The following is a 23,017-nucleotide window of genomic DNA, read 5'->3' as shown; positions in this document are numbered from 1 at the left end:
CGGCCCGGCTGGCAAATATTGACTCTTCGCACACGGCGCGGCCGCCGCTTCGAACCGCAGGAATGTGTGTGACGCTCTCGCTTCCCGGGAAAAAAAGGCCGGAGAGAGAGAGGCGCTTCCCCGCGCGGCGGGAGGGAGGAGTCTCGATCGGACTCGGACACGCCCCCCCGCAAAAAAACAGCCGGCGGCTGAAAGCAGGCAAAACCGCAGGATGTTGACGAGGTGATTTTTTTTCGAAAGCGCCTCCGGGGCGGTGTGAATTCGACTGGATTCTCATGCGTGAGTCGACCTTATTTCGCTGATTAAATTCCTGAGCGGTTAATGAGAGGGAGTGTTCTAGCTTTTAGGCTCAGGGCGTGATTCGGTTTTTATTTATTGAGTTAGAAAAAGCAACTGCCTTTAAATAGACGTTAAAATAGACGATGTACAAACATAACTTCCCTCAGTTAAAAACGGGTGCGTGACGGTTAATTTCCCCCACAGAAGCAGTGTTATGCAAGGCCTCCTTCTATCTTAAGGCTGAGAGGTCTGTTTACAGAACCACAAATACAGCGCGTCAGCCCCCATCGACCAGACGGGTCTCCTGGCCCCGCAGTTAACCTCGGCACTTTCTCACGTGCCCTCCGTGCTCACGCCCGTATGAATCCGCTCCGCGGTTTCGCCCCAGCCCCCCGGCCCCTCGCGGCTCTCTCTCTCTCTCCCACGACGCCCCTGTGTTTCGAGCCCTCCTCCTTTAATGTCCTGTAATGAGCAAGCGGGCGGGTGGGCGGGCGTGAGGACGTTCCAGTCGCTCTCTCTCTCCCGCCTGCTGCCGGACGCTCGTGATTACCCAGGGTTGCGTCTACCCGGGCGTCTCGGTCGCGAACGCAAACGCGCGTGACGCTCAGCGTGCTCCGAAGCGCAAACACCGAACGCATAAAAACCGGTCCGATGAACGGCTAGCTAGCCGCAGAGCGCGCGCCGCCCGAGCGACGTCTCATTGGCTGGAATTCTCTGCTGGAATTCCTTTGCATCACCTTGGCGACCAAAATGTTTTTCGGGTGAAAGGGTGGAAGGGGGAGGGGGGGGGGTGGGGGCGGGGTGGTTATTTTCCGGAGACGCTGGTGAACGGAGCGAGGCTGGGTCTCGGGTCGGCTGGCTGGGGTTCCTGCCCAGCCCCGCAGGTGGAGGAGGAAGAGGTGCGTAAGTCACACCTTTAAATGTCCCGTGAGGTCTGACGCTCTGCCTGCTCCGACGGAGTTTCTCATTACAAAAGCGTCTGGGAGGGGGGGAACGGGGGGGGGGAGCTTAGCCAGCCCCGTCCGCTCTCACCTCTCCGCCCGCGCGCGAGCCAGCCGCCAGTCTCAGAAGTCATATTTTCCCCGGCGGCGGCGGCAACGGCAGCCTCCAGCTCCCGTCCTCAGAGTATTGGGTCTGACGGTGTGTGGGGGGGGGGGCCGTGTGAGGGAAAGGACTGCAGCCTGCACCTCACAGAGTGGAAGCAGAGGTAAGGGGAAAACTCTAGCTGTGCTGTAAATGTAACTCTTCAGGGAGAGGCTTTTACACACACGTTTACGTGGCTGCGCCGTTTGCTCCGCTCCAACTTTCTCCTTTCGTTTATTTGCGGCGACAGGCTGTGCCAGGACGGTGAGTTTAAGCTCTGACCGCGCTGAAGGAGCTTAGTGGGTGAAGCACAGTGGGTAAGGAACTGGGCTCGTAACCGAATGGTCGCAGGTTCGATTCCCGGGTAAGGACACTGCCGTTGTACCCTTGAGCAAGGTACTTAACCGGAATTGCTTCAGTATTTTTCCAGCAGTATAAATGGATACAATGTAAAATGCTATGTGAAAGCTGTGTAAGTCGCTCTGGATAAGAGCGTCTGCTAAATGCCTGTAATGTAATGTAATTAGCTCACGCTTTAGCGCTGTTTCCCGACGGCCCTCGGTAAACACGCGGCTCGGCGCTGCGATACAGCTCCGCTCCGACAACGGCCGGGGCGCTGTCCTTCGCAAGGTCTGTCGTGATTCGTCCTCCGCGTACGAGGTCTGTCGTGATTCGTCCTCCGCGTGCAAAAACGTGACGTTTAAGGACGGCCTCGACCTCTCTGGGCCATCGGTGCGGGGAGGCGACTTGGGGGGGGGGGGTTTGGTCCGCCGAAAACAAGCCCTCACGTGAAAGCGAAGCCTCCCCGCTCCGCCCCTGACACACACTTCCTGCTTATTTAGCGGGGCTGGGAGGAATCCGGCTCTCGCCCCCACAGCCCCGGGCCTGTCGCTCACGCGCCACTGACCGGGGGGGCGACAGAAATAGACCCAGCGCCCGTGTATATTTAGCCGGGTTCAGTCCGGCCTCCGGCGCTGTTTTGAGGGGGGGGGGGGGGGGGGGGGGACTGTGCGCCCGGGGTGGAGCGGGTCGACGCTGATCCACTCTGAGCCTTTTGTGTGTGTGCGCGTGTGTGTGTGTGTGTGTGTGTGTGTGCGTGTGTGTGTGTGCCGGTCCACAGGAGCTCCTGAGCCGGACGTCGCTGGAGACCCAGAAGCTGGACCTGATGGACGAGGTCTCGTACCTGAAGCTGAAGCTGGTGGGCATGGAGGAGGAGCAGGACGAGGGAGAGAGCCGGCAGCACAAAGCAGAGGTATGGGGGCGGGTGCCTGGAGGGGGTTCGAGGTGGGGGGAGGCAATGCTGAACACCCGGGGGGGGGGCCCCAGAGAGCTTCATTTCCCCCACTGCTCAGCCCTTCCCTGATGGGCAGTGGAGATAGCAGGGAGCCTGTCTGTGGAGATAGCAGGGAGCCTGTCTGTGGAGATAGCAGGGAGCCTGTCTGTGGAGATAGCAGGGAGCCTGTCTGTGGAGATAGCAGGGAGCCTGTCTGTGGAGATAGCAGGGAGCATTTTGTTTACTGAGGGCTGAGCGGGTAAAGTTTTAACGTGCGCTGGACCATTGCCCCGGCCCCAGTTCCTGGTAGGCGCTTGGATTTGATGCGCTCCCTCATGTAAGATAAAACCGGCGCAGGAAGGGACAAGCGCCCCGCGCCAAAATAACGTCCGCCCCGTGCCGCGAAGGCGCTGGGAGCACCTGGGGTAGTTTTCGCGCCGCGAACAGGAAGTGCTTCGTGACTTCTTCTTCCGTCAACGCCCCACCTGTTTTCCACGGAACGGGAGCGAGTGGATACCCCCACACGGGTGAGGTTGTTCGTGCCCACGCCAGGGGAATATTTTTTGCACGTGCTCACAATTCGCGTTGTTGATGTCAGAAGAGCTTAATGCTGAGAGCCAAAATTAACTTCCCCTGGGTCGTGTGTCGAAATGTAGACCTTTATAAGTGTGTTAACAAGGTGTGTGTCATCATCACTTGGTTGCTGAGTGTAGCAAGGAAAATATACGTCATACAACTCTGTAACTAATTTCCATACAGCCTGCTGAGTATTTGGTGTCAGGAACACTTATGTATTTACATGTTTAATTATCACTGGGACCACACATACTGTGTCTCAGACTTAGGCTTGTTTTTCTTAACCCACTACGCAGCCTTTCTGTGGTTGTACAGCTGTAGGTGGGTCAGCCAGCAATGCCCCCCCCCCCCCAGTCTCTGCTGTCATATAAAACTTATTTACACAGTGGCACCTGTCCTCTGTTCAATCGCTGTGAGAATGACCACCCACATGTCTGTTGTTTATGTTGCTTTTCAGCCTTCCCATAAGGCTTAGAGTGTATTATAGAGACCTAAAGCCCCATAACTGATCATAGCTTCACAACATCCATTGTATTTTCCTCCAGTAGCCAGTTAGGCTTTGTATGTGAAGTAAAACTTGCTTAAATGGACCAGATCAGTTGTGATTATTGCCTTGGCAGCTACGCTTCTCTTAATGACCAAGTTACTTTTTACCCGTAACTGTGTGCAACAAATGTGGGATCAATGATTGTTTTTCAGTAATCTTATTTTTTTAACACTTGTGACCCACCTTTCTCGTGCGCGCGGGAGCTGATGAAACGTAATAACTCCACGACTCTCTGAGAGCCGAGTCAGCAGCAGCTGCGCGGTTAGCCTGGATCCCGCGCGGCGCTCACACCTGCGCGCGGAGGTGAGCTAATTGAGATTTGAGGTTGCCGAGGGTAGCGCCGGTTTTTTCTCCTGCGTCAGCACTTAGTCCAGGATCCCGCATAATTGCATGTTTTGTCATCGCGCCGGGGGTCGGGCTTCGGGCCAGACAAAACGATCGCCGTGTTTCTGTCTGACTAACCGTCAACAAACAAACATTCATCTGACCTCAGTGCCCCCCCGCCTGCCCCGCCTGCAGAAGAGTCCGCAATGCTGGAACACCTAGTCTCGTGTAGTCAAACGCCAAGTCTAACAAGCGCACTAGTTATTCCAGCAGTTCTTTCATATGTAAATATTGGGGGTGTCTCCCTGTCTCCCCCCCTAAACCTACAAGTTAAGAACCGCTGTGTGTCAGCGGCTTTATTGAAGTCCCCCTCTCTGAGCGGACCCGGGGTGACAGATCCCCGAAAAGAGCGGCGAAACTGGTCGCCTGCCGGGCGCTGTTCAACAGGCTCGTCCCCGTGTGACCCTGCAGCCTGGGACCGGGGTGATTTAATGTCGAGGGCACACGGAAACCGATATAACAATCACTCTCCCCTCCCCTCCCCCACCTCCCCTTCACCCCCCACCGCCCGCACGGACGGGAGACGGGCGCTGATAAGCGAAGCCGGAAATTTGCCGGAGACGCGAGCGCGGCGCGGGCGAAATGACGAGCGGCGAGCGGCGGGCGGACGCGCTGATGAGAGATGGCAGCCGCGCGAGGACACGCGCTTGTCAATCGAGGGGAAGGGGGAAGGGGAGGAGGAGGGGGGGCCGGGGGGTTCGCAGCGTGACGCATAACGCCTTTCGAGTAGGAACCGAAACGGAGAATGAGGATTCTCGCGCGCGCGGAGGCCCACGGTCGCGGTGGGAGCGGCGCAGTACCCACAGGCGCGGGTCTCGGGTCAACTTCGGGGGGAGACGCACTGCTGGGACACCTAGCCTCACGTAGCCAAACGCCAAGTCTAACAAGCGCGCTAGTTATTCCAGCAGTTAGTTCATATGTAAATATTGGGGGTGTCTCCCTGTCTCCCCCCCTAAACCTACATGTGTGTCAGTACCATTCATGATGAAGTAGAGGGACTAGGAAAGTAGCTGACTGCAGGATGAAGACCTTAGTTTCCTATGTAATGTACAGTACGCAGGCAAATGGGTAATACTCCACCCCCCTCACCCCTGCCCCCTCCCCCCTCTCCCAGCCCCCCTCATAAATCCTGGCTGTCGGGGGGGGGGGGGGGGCCGCATGGGTTCACGGTGCTGTGGTAACCGAACCCGCCCTGCATTTGTTAGGTCAACAAACGCCCTCCCCGTCCGGGACAGCTGAGGGGACGCGCTCGGCTGTTAGGAATGGCATCCAATGGAATCCACTCCCGGCATTCCACTTTCGCCGAGGAGAACGCACCGGACGCGGCGCGGGGTACGGGCGCTAACACGCTGGCCTGCCGCGGCGCTGGCGGAGAATGCCGCGGGCCACGCGTTTCTGTCAGTGCGAGTCTTCTGTCGAAAGAGCGTCTTAAGTGCTGGCGATCGCTTTCGACGCTCCTGAGGAATGCCGCGCGTTGTTTACGGAGTAGCTGAGTCGCATAAATTAATTACACGTCTTCTTTTTTCATCCCAGTTTTGCTTTGAGATTAATATTAAAAGCCTCTTAATTGGTCGCGAGCATGAGGGTCTAGTCTCATTGGCTCGCCGTCGTCCCCGATAGCGACGGCGGGTTCGAGGCCTGAATGTTGAACGCTGGGAGACAAAGCGTTTCTATGGCAACCAGCCAAACATCCTCACGTTGGCACTTCTCAAACTCACTAAGTGTGTAAGCCACTTATTCACTCCGGCCCCAGTGTCTGTTTCAGGGCAACGGCTGGTATTCAGGTAAATACTGTGCTTGTCTTTGCCTTACAGGCAAATGCAAGCATTGCACTTTTTCTTCACATACTCAGTTTGGCCAGTTAGTTTTCCTGATTGCTGAACTCGCCAAACTGTTTTTGTAAGGGGGGGGAGGGGAACGCAGGTGTGCATTTAATTGTGCATCAAAGTTAAGAACAAATGTTGATCGAATCCAGACCAATTTGTCCCACGTCAGTCAGGATAAGCAGCATTTCTGCAGGGTTTGAAAATTTAAAAAATTGTGATTCCTAATATTAATGGCTCCTAAGTGAATAATCCCCGGGATTGAAATAGCACTCCCAATCCATAGGAGTTTGAGCCGTTCCGGGTTTTGTTAGAAGCAGGCTAGTGCAGTGAGTCCACCAGCAGTCTGCTTCCTCTCAGGACTCATAGAATACTCACTTGCATCAAGTAAAACCTGGAGTCCGACATATTCCTGAGGAATGCAGTTTTACGTGTGTAAGAGCATTCATACAAACTGTATGTTTCTGACGTTTACCATGTGCAAACTGATGACTTTAAAAATTTTAATTTCTGTTTACCTGCTTTCGTCGTTGTTTATTTCTTACGCGTCTGTCTCTCCCCTGACCCCACGACCCCACCCCCCCTCTCCCCCCTTCCAGTGCGTAGTGAATCTGATTAGCGAGCTCCAAGAGCAGATGTGTAAGTTTCAGCAGGAGATCAATACCAGAATCCAGGAGAAACGGGCCCTGGAGACCCAGGCTGGCGGTGGCCCTGCGGAGGCCCCTGGGGAGGCCCTCGTGGAGGCCCCGGAGGGCCCGGACGCAGGGCCCTGCAGCTCGGAGGCCGGGGACCCCTGCCGCTGTAGAGGAGAGAACGTAGGCCTCCCTCGCGCTGAGCATGACCAGACACGCGCTCTCCTCTCACCTAGCAACCTGCCCCCCCCCCCACAGGAGATGTGATCTCCCGCTCTCTGCCACACCACTAACCGCCTGCCTGCAGCGCACCTCTTTGCTGTGGCTTCACACCTGGACGCAGAGAATAGAAGGCCGTGGGAGTGGTGTGGGTTTTTTTTTTTTTCAGCGTTTTTGGGCATCGTCTTTAACTCACCTGAGCGGTGTGCGGTGTCTGCCTCAGCAGTGTGCCGTGTCTGCATGCGGGTGGCTCCCTAACACGCCCCAGGCTGATTTCTCTCCTCAAGGCGTGACTTTTTCATCCTCGGTGGCTTTAGCGACTCGGCTAGCGCCCGGCGGAGCTCAGAGCGGCCGAACCGTGAGCTCGCACCCGCTCCGGGTCCGGCCATCGCCGGGGGAACCTTGTGCCCTGAGGCCGACCCCGCCCGGGGCGTGGGCCTCGCCTCACACAAGCGAGCCTGGAAGCGTGCGGGCTGGCGTCTCATCGGACGCTCGGGTTTGCCACGTCTTTCACTGCACGATTAGGGGATCGGTTTTTAGATGTCTGGTGTGTGGCAGCTCTCACAACGAATGCGATGTGTGAAATCACTCTAAACTCCCACCTGTACCTCTTAAAATGTTCAGATACCCTTTGCCATATCCTTTATACTGAAACCTCTACCGACTGACTTCTGTCTGTCATTTAAAAAAGAATATCATATTGTATATGTAATATATAAAAATATATATTAAAATTAAAAAAATATAAATCAGTTGATAACAATATCTTTAAAAAATGATTGGTTAACAGTCCCTGTACAGGAGAGAGAATGGAGGTGTAGCTTTTCAGACTGCGGTGTCTTTGGATAGTTTGAACGAGGCGGAACACGGCTGAACTCTGTTTTTTAGTTTTTAATCTTGTCTTTTCTGTTTAAAATGTCTGAACGCTTTCCCTGGCTGTCTCCCGCTCGCAGGGTCTGCTGCAGGAGCTGAGAGTGCTGAAGACCAAAGTGGACGAGCTGGAGGGGGAGAAGTCCCAGTATGAGAGGAAACTGAAGGCCACAAAGGTACGAATAACAGCTATATCCACGTATATGTCTGGAATAGACTCTTCACTTTGTCCTCCTATTTGCACTTTCACAAAATACTAATTTCTTAATACTTTTTTTTTTTTCTGTTGGCTTGGTTTAATCGTTTGTCTCACAAACACACACGATATGAATTTCCTCTTTGAAAATTTTGAAATGTTCGTATTTTTTAAAATGCGGATACGCCCCTTAATTTGCGCCCCCGTCCGCTCTGTCGTGTTTTCTCGACGGCGACGGCGGAGAGGTCGGGAGGTGACCCGTGTTCCTCTCTTTCAGCTCACGCTCCGTCACTCTTCTGGCTTTCTCTCTCTCCCTCCAGCTCTCTATCTCTTACTCTCTCCACGTCTGTTACCGGTCCCTCATGACCAAGCTCTCTAGCCTGAGGCTCGCAGTCGAGCACGCGCAGGTAGAGAAGCTGCACTGGGAGGAGCGGTGCAGGACGGCACAGGTGCCCCACCCTTCTCCTCCACACCCCCCCCCTCCCCAAATTCACCCCCGTCCCCTCCCCAATGATGTGCAGTTTCCCCCCCTCTCATTCCCCCACCCCTTCATCACCATTTTGGTCCTGCTGTTGTGGAATCTCATTCACCCAATGGCACGCAGGCGTGTCCGAGGCCCTCAGCGTTTAGCACGTTCATGCTAGCATTCCGCATCTCACAGCTGCAGGTGCCTTCATTCAGTACTGCAAAGGAATCATGTGACACGCTGCACTGTGTACACACATGCTGGAGATTCATTTTCCGTCCCCTGCAGGGGACATGAGTCTCTGGTCTTAATCTGGAGAACTGAAGCCAACGTGAGAAGGGACATTCAATAAAAAAAAGAAATAAATAATATTTTTGAAAATATTTTCACTACGACATGCTTTTGTTTGCAAGGCACTTGTATTACGTCAAATAATCAGAACACGTAAAACTATTTTTCTTGGTGGTCTTAGGAGGGTAACGAAATCGCATAGCACAGAGTGATATACTGATTTCATGGTACTTTATTCTTTTAACATAGATTTAACATACCTGTAATATATAAAACAATGTTCTGTGTTACTTTAACAGCAATGCATTGCTGTTCCAATTCCTAAGAATATGAAAACCTGAGTTGAAGAAGAAAAAGGTTTAAAGGATGCGCAGGCTGCGGTACGCGCTTGATGCTGATTGGGCGAGACAGCTCGCTGCAGCCGCCGGCGCTTCCGGCTTCCGAGGATTAATGAAGGCAGCGTGCGTGCCCGGATGGCCGCCTGTTGTTCTCGTGCGAGCCCTTCCTCTTTTAAAGAGGAGGGAAAGGCATTTCCGACGCGTGGGCAAGCTTCCGAAATGGCGGACGGCCCCGCGTGTCGGTTTGAGGCGTTCCTCCGGCGCTGAGCACGAGGCGAGTACCGAGCGATGAGCACGCGCAGCGGCGGTCGAGAGCGGTCGCTTTCGCTCGAGATTAGCGGTCGTCGCGTGACCGCCTCCCTCTCCGCGGTCAGTGAGCGTTTCCCGCGAGCATCACGGAGAGAGAAGTCCACGCCAGATCAGAGGTGCAGCTGGGGGCGTGTCTTTGAACACGGACGAACGGTCAGGCCTCATTGGCTGAGTGAGATTCCTGGTGATGCACGTTTTCTCCATTGTATTTACCCTCCGTTCCGTGTGGGGGAATTTGTAGCGTTAGGCCTACTTTTGTCCCTGTCCTGCCTCACATCACGTGTGCAGCCATTGATTTCCCGTCAGGTCTACCCCCCCCTGTCTAACGCTACGTACGGTGTTTGGGATCGATTGCTGTCGTCTGGCATGGTGTCGGAGTGAAATTTTACATGGATGTCACGGATACCTTTACGTCACTGAGCTTCACTGTTACTTCCGTGTCTGTGTCTGTGTCATACCCAGCCTACTGTTCAGCTTCGATTACTGTTGAATTACTGTTGAGTAAACACCACCTAAAAGAGATTACTGTATGTGTTGGTGTTGTGTTCAGCATGCTCTCAGTTTGCACTTGTGTTCAGGGATCCCAGGAGACATTTCGGCAATAGTCACATACTTTTCTTTCAGATTTTTAGATAAAATTATATGATGATGAAAAAACACTTCTTGTTGGAACTGTTATGATAAAAATATTTCATGAAATGACTAGTACATACATTTTTTTATAGACTTGAAACCGAAGAGTTTTTGAGCCATACTGATCTGTTTGTACAACCATTATGTTAATGCAGTATCTAAAATAACATCTTATTCTCCTTATTCTATTCTACAGTCTGAGATTTCTGAACTTCAGCAACTTCTGTCAGTGAAAGATGCGGAAATTGAGAGTCTACACAGTCAACTCTTATCCAGAGGACCTGCGTCCAATGAAATTGCAGAGAGAGGTAAGGCCAAAGTGTATGACAGAGCGGTCAAGATGAATTGGTCATAATAGTGAATCACTTGCACTCTTAAGTCTTTAATAAATCTTTACTTTAACTCTTAAAACATTCACAGTCTCAAAATCATTCAATCTTAACTCTTAAAGGAACAGTTCACCCAAAAATGAAATGAAGGTTTGTTTCCACTTACCCAGAGTTTTGTCTGTCGGCTGCAGCTCACCCTGATACAACGGATCTCAACAGGTCCGCCTCAACGTTCTTTAAAAACACTGTTTCAACATTTTTTTTCACAATGTTGACACTGCACCGCAGAATATAAAAGTAAATGTACGTTTTTGGCGCTTCGAGGCCACGAAAGCTAGGGTCCTGTTGAGGCCTGTTGTATCCGGGTGGAGCTGCAGTGGATATCTAGAAAACTCATCAAATCTCAGTGAATGGAGAGATAGCACTCTGGGTTGAGTGGAAAAATACCTGAATTTCACTTTTGGGTGAACTGCCCCTTTAAATCACTCATCAATCACTTGACTCTTAAATCGTCGACAGTCATATCGCTCGTTAAACATTAACCCTTCGCTCACTCACAACCTTATCTCTTCCTTGGGTTTTGTCCTGAAGGAATCGCAAAGGCGTAATCTCCTGCTTGCGTGGTTATAGCCTCGCATATTCACAGGGCTTCACGCCTCAGTCTCATTTCACCTCCGTTCCGTCTGCCCACGCGATCACGTGACCTCGCGTGTCCCGTGGACAGAGGGTGGAACGTGACGCCCGCAGAGGCACATCCCGAAAATGAACACAAACGCGTGCTCGTTAGCCACGGCCTTTACATTGCTAAATTAATGCATTGGGGATTTTCTCCACAGTTAAGATTATGAACTCGATGCCAGTGGATCGGAGCTGAGAGAGACCTGTGGACGCGCTAGGCTCACAGGACTGGGGTATCCAGCCCCATTACGGCCGTGCGGTGGGGTGTCACTGAAATCAGACTGAGCGGTCAGCCTGTGGTCTGCGTGTGTTTCTGTGTGGTGTGCTGGGAACCGTGTCTAACAGAGACCCTTTCTGCCTCCTCTGGTTGCCTCTTGTTCCCCCATGCCCCCCCTCCCCCACCGTAGAGGAGGCGCATAGGAGGAGGCTGAAAGAGAAACGTAAGCTCTCAGAATCGTCTTTACACAGCGCTTCAGCACCTCCCCTCCCCTCCCCTCCCCTCCCTCCCGCTCCCCCTCCCGCTCCCCGCCCCCACGTCACGAGCTCATCCGCTACCCTGCATGCTGTCCTGCCTGCCACGTTCACACCCCCCCCAACCCCCCCCAACCCTCCCGCTTGCAGCTGCTTGGGCGTCGCTCAGGGGAAGTGAGACGGACCGTCTGACCAAACCGCCGCGGAGAGGAACTGGAGCGTGGAGCTGCGCGTCTCTCCTCCTCCTCCCGCAGCCTCTCTTTCAGTTCGGATCCGTCCGCCGCAGTCCGAGTCGAGGCGCTAGCTACGAAGGAGCGCAGCCGCCGTGCTGCGGAACTCCTGCTCGTCCGTGGGCTCGTTGTTTGGTTGCCAATAACTGACGTCGTTCGCTGATATCGGTCGTCTTAAAAGCCGGGGGGGCTGCTGGGTGGCTCATCCTGCCAAAGGCGCTGTTTCAGAGCACGGCTCGGCCTCGAATCTGGACCGCGCCCCGGGCGGCGTGGTTTGGGAGGGGGGGCTCAGTCCCGTTTCTCCTGGTGCACAATGTGCAGCCTGCACAAGCTGCACGTGAAGGTCCTCCTTTGACTCTGTGACTGTGCAAGCCTAACCGGCGTACTGGAGCATGAGAGCAAACATTGGCCTGCCCTCGTGTGTTTCGGAGGATAGCGAGTGCTTGTCCGCACCCTGACAAAATGACAGAGGAGACTGCCGACATGCGGCGAGCACAAACAAGCAGAACGGGCACACCAATATGGGAGGGGGCTGGAGTAAGATGAGCTTTAATAGCCTGCGCTATTAAACTCTGTCATTTTAATGTACATAGAATGAACAGCTCCTACTGTCGGGTGCACATCTCCGGTCCTGGAGAGTCACAGGCTGGGATTCAATCAGCATTTGCACTGACTATTACACTTTTTTTTATTCAAAACTCTTTTTGAAAATTTGAACTGAACTGCCAAATTGTGTTTGTGAATTTTAAAAAAATTGTGCAAAAGACTTGCTTTATCGTCAGATGTTAAGTAAAAAGGGTAATTGAATCCAAACCAAAATTTCTCCTGGTTTTTGTGATTTCCTTTCAATTGGCAGCTGGTTTAGGCCTTGGAATCCAGGTGCATGGACTGGGAATGTCCCCAGTCCTGCACTGAAACCAGAGCCAGCCCTAGGGTTCAAGTATTTTAGTCTTATGTCTAGTCTTAAATCTTATTTCCATTACTTTTCTGCTGAAGACAAAAGTATTTTTTTTGTGAAGACAGTTTTAACCATTTCAAGATTTGCCAATGGGGTAAGACAGTTTCACTTTTCATGCAAAAAGTAACTTGAAACAAGCTAATATTTTCTCCTTGAGAGAAAAAATAAGATGTTAAGTCTCATTACAAGAGTAAAACTTTTTTGCAAAAACGTGTTTTCAAGTTATCTTTTTGTGTTTTGTGTGGCCCAGGGATGGTTGTGGACCTAAACGACTGCATAGGGCGTTTAGGTCAGTAGCCAGGCCTGACTGGAACAAACCAAAAAAAAAATAAACGCTCACACTGGCTCTCCACGCGGCCGTCCAGCGTTCCAGCGTGACATCATGGTGCATGATGTCTCAGATTTTCCCCCTGTCTGCGAATACGGAACTGCCTGCCTGCGCACTGCCGTCCTCTTTACATCAGAGGACTGGAACTTTAAACTCTTTAAAATGCCGGAGACCGGTAAATGCATGAAACTGACGAGTTTCCAATGCACGCAATTTCGATCAGTCCGGCTCCGCTCGCGACTTCATAAATACGCCTGTGGAGGAGCAAATAGACTGTTATAAATGGGAAAAACAGTAAAGTACTGGCTGCTAACAGACTTGTTTCTTTTCAGATCAGGAGCTGCAGAGGCTCAAAATGGGAATGGAGACACTATTAGTGGCGAATGATGAGAAGGTAAGCGGAAAGCCTGTATGTTTGACGGAGCCGCGTCTTTACTGCAGGAAGAGTGGATGCACTGGTATTCAAATGGTGCATCTGTTGTGCAGCAGCAGTACGGGTTTTCTTCAATTACGCGTAATAAATGTAAGCGTTCGTTTTTCTCCGTAAACATATTTTGGCAGTAATCTACATTAACTTGCCACGCTGTGCTTGTGGAGAATAAAAGCAGCGCTTTTTAAAATCCTAATTAGGGACAAATGTTGATTGAATCCAAGCCAGAGCTTTCATTGACAAATCGCACACAACCTTCAGAAATTAAAACTCCACGCACACGCACCGCACGCAGTGTTTGTGTTTTACAATCCCTGACGCAAGATGATTAATGTGCACACGAAAAAAATACTGCTGTGAAGTTCCAGAAGTTTCCAGCCATCGCATTCAGGGCTCGCAGCTGCGCCAAACCAATGGAATTACCGCTAAAGGAAACCTGGCAAGACCCGAGCAGGCAGCCGCACAGAGACGAAGATTCCGGTCTTTTCCGAAATAAATTGAATTCTGAATCGTGAGGCGCTCGTAAACGAGCCGTATCCTGCCCCTCTCATCTCGTCTTGTCTCGTCTGAAAGACACAAACACAGACATTTGCCAGTGAGGTGCGAGTTGGAAGTTGGAAGAAAAATTCAAAGGGGGAATTCTTCATAAGATTGAATATTCCTGAGGAATTGACTCCAAAAGGGCTAAAGACTTTAAATAGATTTATATAAAAATGACTCCAGGAGTTTAACACAAATGACAGATGGACTAAGAGGGAATCTCAGCTGTAAGACTGCAGGTTAATCAAACACTGCATTTTTACGTATACTTATGAAGTATACACATACTTATGAAGTGTTAATTGTTAATTGGCAATAGGGAGAGCGCTGCATGTATTTGTATTGCTGTACTGTACTCGTATCTGAGTGATATGGAAAGTAAAGCGCGACTGTGTCTGTTTCTGTAACAGGACCGTCGCATTGAGGAGCTCACGGTCCTCCTGGGCCAGTACAGAAAGATTAAGGATGTGATGGCGCTGGCTCAAGGTAAAGCAGTCTGACCCCGCAGACGGTGTGAGCGGTGTTGTGCATTTGAATGCGCAGCTGCTGCAGGCGATGCAACCTGCGCTGAAGCGCGCGGCTGCGGTGTGACGCGGTCCCTCCTCTTCCTCCCTCAGGGTCCGGCGACAGGATGCTCTCCGGCAGCAGCGAGGAGGAGCTGAGCGGGAGTCTGAAGATGAGGGCGCTCGCTCACAAAGCCCACTCGCAGATCCTGCGGTCTGAGGTAGGACAGGCCCCGCCTCCATGACCCCTGACACATCACATTCATTTAGCAGACGCTCTTATCCAGAGAGACTTACACAACTTTTTACATAGCATTTTACATTGTATCCATTTATACAGCTGGATATATACTGAAGCAACTCAGGTTACCTGCCTTGCTCAAGGGTACAGCGGCAGTGTCCAACGTAGGATTTGAACCTGCAACCTTTAGGTTACAGGACCAGCTCCTTACCCATTATGCCACACTGCCACCCGACCAGGCCCTTTCGGCGTCCTCTCGTTCTCACTCTGCTGGTTTTCGTTTCGCCCGCAGGTGTCTTCTAGAGGCTCCTCCCCCCTCCTGGTGTCCCCTTCTTCTATCCCCCAGGAGCTCTCCAGGTGAGCCCTGCACACAGTCCCCAGAAGCTTTTAATTTTTTAATTTTTATAGACATGTTGCTGTGAAAATGTTTTAGAAAATATTTTTTGTTTTTGAATGAATGAATTGAATGTTTCCTGTAGCGTAGGCTTCAGAATAGTAGAACATAAGGTTCTTGAGATTAATTGAGACAAAAAAAAAAGAATTGGCAGATCTGTGATCGAACTCCTGGGAACAAAAGCATGTGCAGTGTTCCTGTATGTGCAATCTGATGCTAACCCCCCCACCTCTCTATCCACGCCTCAGCTGCAGCAGTGTGCAGATGTCCCCGGATCTTGCGGTCTCCCCCGGCAACGCCGGATTCCAGAATGGGCAATGGTGAGTGGGTGGGTGTTTGAGTGAGTGAGTAAGAGAGTGAGTGGGTGAGTGAAAGAGAAAGAGAGAGAGAGAGAGAGCGAGTGCAGTCGGGAAGGCTATTCGGCTCATCGTTCGCCCGGCTTAATTAGCGACCCCCAAATGAAATGAGGAAATGCCTCGGACCCTGCGACCTTGTCACTCCGATGTCTCCGCCTTGCACACAAATCCCTGTCTGATTTACTGCTGAGCCACTGACTGTCACATCACATCAGATTCTCCATCAGAGCAAGGACTCCCGACCAGCACACTGCCAGAGGCACATCTGGGCCTGGTCTGCCTGAACCGGAGAAGAATAATAATAATAATAATAATAATAATAATAATATACAAATGCTGTAGCATCCATTTCAATTATCCATCCGGTGACTTTTCAAAATATATATATATATATATATTTTTTTACATTTGTTCTAATTGTGTATTTGTACCCACTAGGACACAGCCGAGGATGCTGTCGAACAGCTTAGAGGAGCTACAGAGTGGATCCTTGCAAAAGGTTGGCACTGCTTTCTTTCATTTATGCTAAAAAACAAGAATGGAAAATGTGAAATTTCTCTGTGCCGTGCCACTAAACTAACAATAAAAAATGTCACTGATAGTCTTATCAGTGGTGGAATCGCACAAGTTTCACAAACTGAGTATATTTTAAGTGCAATACAGACTTTGAGGATGCCTAAACTAACATTTGGCTGAAATGGTTTAATGTAATAGTATGTGACAGACATTAAGTTCTGCTTGCACAGAAAATCAGTGATACATGTATTCAGTCAACAGTCCTTAACGTTAACTTATAAGTAAACCCAAGTGTTACCTTATTTCTTCACAAACTTGGAAAGTTTGAAAACGTTAGTTTTAGTGATTCCTGAAATCGCTAAACTATGTTTGTGAATGATTTAAATTTTTAGTCCAAGTTAAGGACATTTTTCTTTTTTTACCATTATTCATCAAAAACGTATCATTATTTTGTTATTGAATGCCAGCCCTAGTCTTGCATGTACCAAAAATGATTTACTGGTTAACACATGATAAAAAACAATTTGACATCTGTGTTATGTAGATTTGTGTAAATGTCTCAAAATACTCATTTTTGTACTAACCGTGTGTCTCTTCTCTCTATTACATGCACTGACTCTGTTCCTTACCGCCATTTACAACTCATAGTATGTAGTGGGGAAACCAGTAGAACCTGTTGTATCAGCAGAGGTATTTCCACTGGATGATGTCACCTTAACCTTTAACCTTTAACCTCTCCCCTTTCACTGGCTTAACAGTAACCCCCCCCCCCCAAATTAATGCAATGTTAATGATATCAATTGCAACAAAGATCTTTGTTGCTTTAGGCATGTTGCTCTTATCACAAACAAGACTGTCCACTTATTCATTAATACATTTTGAATGATGCTTTATAAACATTTTAATGAAAAAATCATACATTTACCTTCAGATATACTGTATGCTGTTAACTACGCCTGTTTCTCCCCCCACAGAATCGCCATGTCGAACATAACAAATACCAAACTTTGCCCGGGAAGCTGTTTCGATCTGGTGAAAATGGAGAGAGCTTTTCGCCACCAGCTCAGAAATCCCCAGACGAGAGCGAAGAGGGTGAATTCAGCTTGAGTACGTCCGTTTTCCAGAGATCTCATTTCAGCAAACGTGGAAATGCTAATGAGGATTCGACTTCAACCTTCTATTTGTGGCTCGTGCCTGATTTAAAGGTGCTGTCATTTATGCAGCGATGTGAGCTTGGATTATGTTCCTCACATCAAAAGTTAGAGAACAAGCCTGCACAGACAAATTACCGTCTTAAAGTTGTTAAATTGACAGCAGTGTTCCATATAGATACTGTATAATAGGAGGATGAAGAAGTTTCAAACACAACAGAAAAACCTATCATTTTAAACCTGCCTTTTCTAACTAATAGCGACCCTTCTTCTTCCGTTTGCTGTGGTTTTGCATGGGCTGCAGTGCACTTTGTATTTATTCACTGTCCCTGAAGCCTTTCTCCTCCTCCTCCTCACCTTGACTTTCACTGAATCCCTGCTGCTGTCTCTCCCCTGTGCTTTTCTTGTGTGGCTTTTCTGCTTGTTGAACACGAAATGGCTGAAGATCGGTGCAGGAGCGCCAGCGCTCCAGCCTTAGGTACCGTACTCTGCGGAACCCCAGCGCATGCGCACGGCTAGCACGATAGCACGATAGCACGACCTGTACGCTTGCTCTGGGCCTTTGATCCTCAGTAATGGGCACACTCTATTTATTTTTTAATAAGAGGTCAGAGCTGGAGGAGGCTGTCGAGGGCGTTCGTTTCCGTGGCGACCCTCCCCCCCCCCCCCGCCCACTGCTGAGATCGGATTGGGATTAGCGCCTTGAGCGGCCGCTTTTAAGCTTGAGGCTGGCAGCGTGTGTGCTTCTGAGCGCGAGGACAGCTGCAGCTGGAGACTGAGCATGTGACCTGTGACACTGTGGATATGCATGGCCACAGCCTGGCATGCCTGAACTTTTCTTTCTTACTTTTCTTTTTACACAGCTGCCCACAATAAAAAACAAACGCCTGAATCCAATAAAGGGTTGCAGCATTTGCCACTTTATCGTCATTGTGACATTTTATGTTTGGAATATGAAAATTAATTTAGAACAATTGCCATGTTTGCTTAATTTTTTTTAACCACAATTGTAGATAGTAGAAGTGTCAATGTTCTTTATGGTTTACGGTTATTCCAGAACGTTGCAATAGGAATTTTATTTAGAGATGAACTGAAGTATTTGACTTTAAGAGACTGATGCAGAAATGCCCCCTTTGCCTCCCGCATTGCTTTCACGTGGCTCAGCATCTCGCTGGAAGCAAGACCTCTTTGCCGCGGGTGGGTTGGCCCGCCCCACGTTCTTTTTTTGCATGACCGCTTCGGTTTAAGGTGCTCGGGAAAGACTGAGCGCTGAGAGTCATTGTAAATAAAAGAATCGGTCGAAATTATAATCCGCGTGTTTCTCTCCGTTCACAGGAAAGGCAGAAAAACCGGACGACGCGACGTCGTCGGACCTCTCGCCCGTGTCGTCCGGGGTCGATTCGGGACAGCAGTCTCCTGTCTCCCCAGACAGCAAGAAGAGCCACAAGGGCATCAAGAAGTTCTGGGGAAAGTGAGTTCAGCCCGCGGTACATCAAAGCGGCCATTTTAATGTCGGTCATTAATCTTCAGGAACCGTAATCGTGTGCCACTGGCGAGGGTCTGGAGTGTGGGGCCCGAGGCAAGTGGAGGCCTAGCTTGAGGTTGTATGAAGCCTGTCTTAGATTTTAATTCAATAAACAATGCACTGAGCGGGCAGAGTGCTAGGCTATGCAAGCTTGAGGGATGCTTTATGTACCTGTCGCCTTGTGTTGCACATGCAATGCTGAAGTTAGACAGCAGGTGGCAGAAATTTACTAATATAGTCACCTGTGCAAGTTAGCCTGTGAACTTGATGGCTCTGAACTTGCGTTCCTGTTAAGCACAGTGAAAAGACATAAACGGCACACTCTTGACCCTCTGGCTTCTTACAAAGATACAGCAAAATATAACACATTTTCTCAATAAGCTCAATGACGGGTGGAGATTTTTTTAGCAATGGTGTGCAACAGCAGTTCGGCTGCTCAGACTGGTCTCGTTTAATGCTTCTTTTAAACTATTCAAGCTGCTTGAATCATTTTCAATGATTTATTCCTACACTGATTAAGTTGTTATGCCTTAGCAAGGCGCAGTGATGGTGAAATGTGCCGTAAGAGTTGCATTGTGCAGGAACCAGTTAGAAGGTGATGCTGACTCAGTGCTCCTCCCGCTCCAGGATTCGGAGGACCCAATCGGGCGGCCTGCACGGCGAGAGGGAGGACTCGGAGCCCACGGAGTTCCGGAGAGGGGGGCTACGGGCCACTGCCGGCCCCCGATTGGCCCGCACCAGCGACAGCGCGAGCGCCGCGCGGTACGGAGCCTGCCGCTCCCCAACCCACCACCCCCCCGCCCACCCCTCCCCCGGCTCCATCAGTTCCCACAGCCAGTTAGCGCTAGCCCGAGAGCAGGAAAACAATTTCACATAATGTAGTGTATATGGAAACTGAGAGGGCCAAAAAAATAAAAAAGCTGTGAACTGCTCTTCTCCCAATAGCCAAAGTCTTTATGGTTTTAATGAGCCTAGTAAGTCTGGGTTTAATGAGCATAGTAAGACGCATTTTGTGCTGTGGCGACAAACCCTTGTTTAATTTTTTCCATGTATTAAGGATGTCAGGATATTTTCCTTAATGCAGCAGGTACTCTGGTGATTCCTACTCTTGGCATGAAGAGATCAGACGCTCAGTGGTGCTACGATTTGAATTTGATATGAACGCTTGCGCGGCAGCAGCAGGTCAGTGTTAATCTGCTGCGATCCACCCAACGCTCGTCTCTCTGCTCCAGGGACAGGAACACCCCTTTCTCCAAGTGGAGCTCGGAGCAGGTGTGCACCTGGCTGGAGGACTACGGCCTGGGCCAGTACGTGAACCTGGCCAGGCACTGGGTCAGCGACGGACAGACCCTCCTCTCCGCTACGCCCCAGGACCTAGAAAAGGTCAGAGGTCAGAGGAGAGAGAGGGAAGCGCGTGATCCTAATCACCTCTCTCTGACAGCTCACCGGCTGTCTGGCGTTTCCATGTGTATCCACCAGACTTGGGTCAAATATGTATTTGTTTTGGATTCAAATACTTTTCTGTGCTCTGTTGATCTTGCCTGGTGTAATTGAGCCTGCCAATATGACCAGAAGGCAGAGTTTGCACTTTTTGAGAGTGTTTCACTGGTTCCAACACACCAGACAAGATCAGTAAAGCGTAGAAAAGTATTTGAATCCAAGACACATATATATTTGACCCAGGTCTGGTATCCACATCAGAAAGGAACCTTGTAGCAAGGCCGTCTCCTTAATTTCACCTGTAGATTATGTATCTCAGGAACGGGCAGCATTTTATCCACGTACGCACACACATATACACTTTTAGACACCGGCAAAATAGCCATTCACTCTACCATTTTAATTTTTAATTTTTAAACACATTTTTGGGATGTATCTTGTTCAACCCATCTCCAGTGACTGACCACGGCTCTTTCCCCTCTAAAACAAGCCTTTGCAACTTTGTATATACAGGTGCTGCAGTGGGTCGCAAATGTTTGTAAAACATCACTGCAATGTGTCCTGTTCACAGGAAATGGGAATTAAGCACCCCCTGCACAGGAAGAAGCTGCAGCTCGCTCTCCGGTCTTTCACCTCCAAAGTGAAGGAGAGCTCCTCAGAACTGGACCACATCTGGGTAACACGTACGTATGAGATCCAGCTGACATCGTCATCATGGTGGCTACCCTTGCCCAAACGCAACATACTGAAAATATCTCCTTCTTCTTATTGACCTAAAAGATATTACAATATAAAGATATTGTAAGATTTATATGCCAATATTTTTTTAATGAGAAGACCCCAAAGAAGGGGCAAATGAATGGAAGTTAACATTCAAAAAGAATGAGATTGCTCACTTTCTTTGCTCTTTAATTTATGCTAAATGAATGTTAAATAAATTAATGACTTGAGGGTGCAATACGCAGCATTTTATTAAATACTTTGAAATATATTATATTGTCAAAAAAGCCCACGTATATACAATATATTCCACTATATTGCATTTCTGTAAGGGCAGCCCATGTCTGTTTCGCTGTCTGATACTAGTACAGGAGAGGCGGAAACAGTGATTGCACACTGCTTTGTGCTCACAGGTTGGCTCGATGACATTGGCTTGCCTCAGTACAAAGACCAGTTCAACGAAGGGAGGATCGATGGCAGAATGCTCCAGTACCTGACAGTGGTAAGGCAGTCCCGTTTGTTGTAAAAAGAATAACGCCTCATTCAGTCTTTCCCGAACATTTCATTTCCTACCATTTTCTGTTGTCATCGTGCGGAAGACTGAAGGTTTCGGTCTTTTCCGCAGAACGACCTTTTGTTCCTCAAGGTCACCAGTCAGCTGCATCACCTCAGCATCAAGTGCGCCATCCACGTCCTCCACGTCAGCAAGTTCAACCCCCACTGCCTCAAACGCCGGCCTGGGGACGAGGTGAGAGGGCGGGGCCCCGTGCTCCGACTGCCCCCGGTCCCTGTCTGCTTTCGTTTAGCCTCTTCAGTATATTAATCTCATACATCCTGGCAGACTGCGGTACACAGGATTAAACAGAATGGGGAAACAACTGTACGAATTCAGCTACAGAAATGGAGGGACTGCAACTGGAAGTCATGCAGAGCAATGAGGGGAAATAGGTTTCACGTTTTTGCGGTTCAGTCAGTGAGCTCACGTCCGCTGCTTTTCGGTCGACAGCACAAGACGTCGCCCTCGGAGGTGGTGCAGTGGTCCAACCACCGGGTGATGGAGTGGCTGCGCTCGGTGGACCTGGCCGAGTACGCGCCCAACCTGAGGGGCAGCGGCGTGCACGGCGGGCTGATTGTGAGTGCCTCCGCTGCGTAGAGTGGCGTACCCCAAGGTCCCTACCTTGGGCCTGTCCTTTTTGTGTGCTGTCATTATTAAGCCTCACTACAATGTGTGATTCATCCCTAGCGTCAAAAAATAATTTCCCTTTCCCCCCCAAATTATATAACATAAAATAATTTGAACAGTTAATATAGGAGGTTATTTTTATTGTAACAGGTTATTTGTATTGTAATATTGTACGGCATTTATTCTCCTCCAATGGAGGATGACTTTCTTCAACATCTTCCAGACATAGGCAAATGGGGCAAAATGAAATCTATGCACAAAAAATATCTTGTACAAATTAAATTAAAATAAATAAGTTGACGTAAAGTGTTTGTTTTCTTGGAAGAGAATGTTTCTCTCAGCACAACACTTAAAGAAATGTGCCATTCATGTGATAAAATGTTTGCTTTTATAAATGGAAGGAACTGCCTATGCAGTCTTCAACAACAACAGTAAATTAGAATGGTAATATATCCTCCTGAGACTCATAATTTAATTTTTGCCGTAATACAACTGTTTTGTAAACACAGGATTTTGCAGTGAAATATTTTCAAAAATTATAATTTATTTAGTTTGTATTGAATGTCCTTTGTAGTGTAGGTTTCAGCACAGTAAATATATGGTTCTTAAGACTGAGACCAGGCAGAGACTCGTGTCTCATGTCCTCATGTCCCCTGTAGGGGGGAGACCTACACTATAAAAAATGAACTGGCAGATCTCAGGAGGATGTGAAGCACAGCCTTCATATAACAGTCTGCACAGCTGAACTATCTTTAGCAGGCAAGTAGCTGACTGCGCTGTGTTGTGGTTGCCAGATTCTGGAGCCGCGCTTTAACTCGGACACCATGGCCATGCTCCTGAACATCCCCCCGCAGAAGACCCTCCTGCGACGCCACCTGGCCACCAATTTCAGCACCCTGGTGGGCCCCCAGGCCCAGCAGGAGAAGCGCGAGTACATGGAGTCCCCCGGCTACGCGCCCCTGACCACCACCGCCAAAGTCCGGGTAGGAGCCGCCCCAATCACTGCTCAGCGCTTCGCACCGTCCGCTTGCCTAACCTCAGAGCGGCTGCCATTTTGTAAACCGGCTATTTGAGTTTGAATATATTTGTTTGTGAAACAGTTAGG

The 23,017-nt window shown here is 49.8% G+C and overlaps 1 protein-coding gene across 14 annotated transcripts in view; it reads left to right on the top strand.

Moving 5' to 3' along the window:
* The window catches only part of ppfibp2b (PPFIA binding protein 2b), a 62,010-nt gene that overhangs the window by 33,580 nt on the left and 5,413 nt on the right, over nucleotides 1-23,017 (top strand). For 6 of the 14 annotated variants that reach the window (XM_064313983.1, XM_064313989.1, XM_064313984.1 and 3 more), the window contains 21 exons: nucleotides 2,483-2,614; nucleotides 6,565-6,780; nucleotides 7,770-7,862; nucleotides 10,116-10,227; nucleotides 11,334-11,366; nucleotides 13,246-13,307; nucleotides 14,294-14,369; nucleotides 14,501-14,607; nucleotides 14,920-14,984; nucleotides 15,270-15,341; nucleotides 15,816-15,876; nucleotides 16,542-16,583; nucleotides 16,868-17,000; nucleotides 18,380-18,515; nucleotides 19,197-19,331; nucleotides 19,802-19,952; nucleotides 20,581-20,692; nucleotides 21,143-21,231; nucleotides 21,355-21,477; nucleotides 21,736-21,861; nucleotides 22,707-22,895. In XM_064313983.1, coding sequence (XP_064170053.1) covers nucleotides 2,483-2,614; nucleotides 6,565-6,780; nucleotides 7,770-7,862; nucleotides 10,116-10,227; nucleotides 11,334-11,366; nucleotides 13,246-13,307; nucleotides 14,294-14,369; nucleotides 14,501-14,607; nucleotides 14,920-14,984; nucleotides 15,270-15,341; nucleotides 15,816-15,876; nucleotides 16,542-16,583; nucleotides 16,868-17,000; nucleotides 18,380-18,515; nucleotides 19,197-19,331; nucleotides 19,802-19,952; nucleotides 20,581-20,692; nucleotides 21,143-21,231; nucleotides 21,355-21,477; nucleotides 21,736-21,861; nucleotides 22,707-22,895 — 2,265 coding nt within the window. The remainder of the gene's footprint in view (nucleotides 1-2,482; nucleotides 2,615-6,564; nucleotides 6,781-7,769; nucleotides 7,863-10,115; nucleotides 10,228-11,333; nucleotides 11,367-13,245; nucleotides 13,308-14,293; nucleotides 14,370-14,500; nucleotides 14,608-14,919; nucleotides 14,985-15,269; nucleotides 15,342-15,815; nucleotides 15,877-16,541; nucleotides 16,584-16,867; nucleotides 17,001-18,379; nucleotides 18,516-19,196; nucleotides 19,332-19,801; nucleotides 19,953-20,580; nucleotides 20,693-21,142; nucleotides 21,232-21,354; nucleotides 21,478-21,735; nucleotides 21,862-22,706; nucleotides 22,896-23,017) is intronic. The other 8 variants (XM_064313991.1, XM_064313996.1, XM_064313997.1 and 5 more) reach the window with 4 other exon arrangements.

Source organism: Anguilla rostrata, chromosome 16, assembly GCF_018555375.3.
Source record: "Anguilla rostrata isolate EN2019 chromosome 16, ASM1855537v3, whole genome shotgun sequence".
Taxonomy (NCBI): domain Eukaryota; kingdom Metazoa; phylum Chordata; class Actinopteri; order Anguilliformes; family Anguillidae; genus Anguilla; species Anguilla rostrata.
This window is presented reverse-complemented; position numbering and strand designations above follow the sequence as displayed.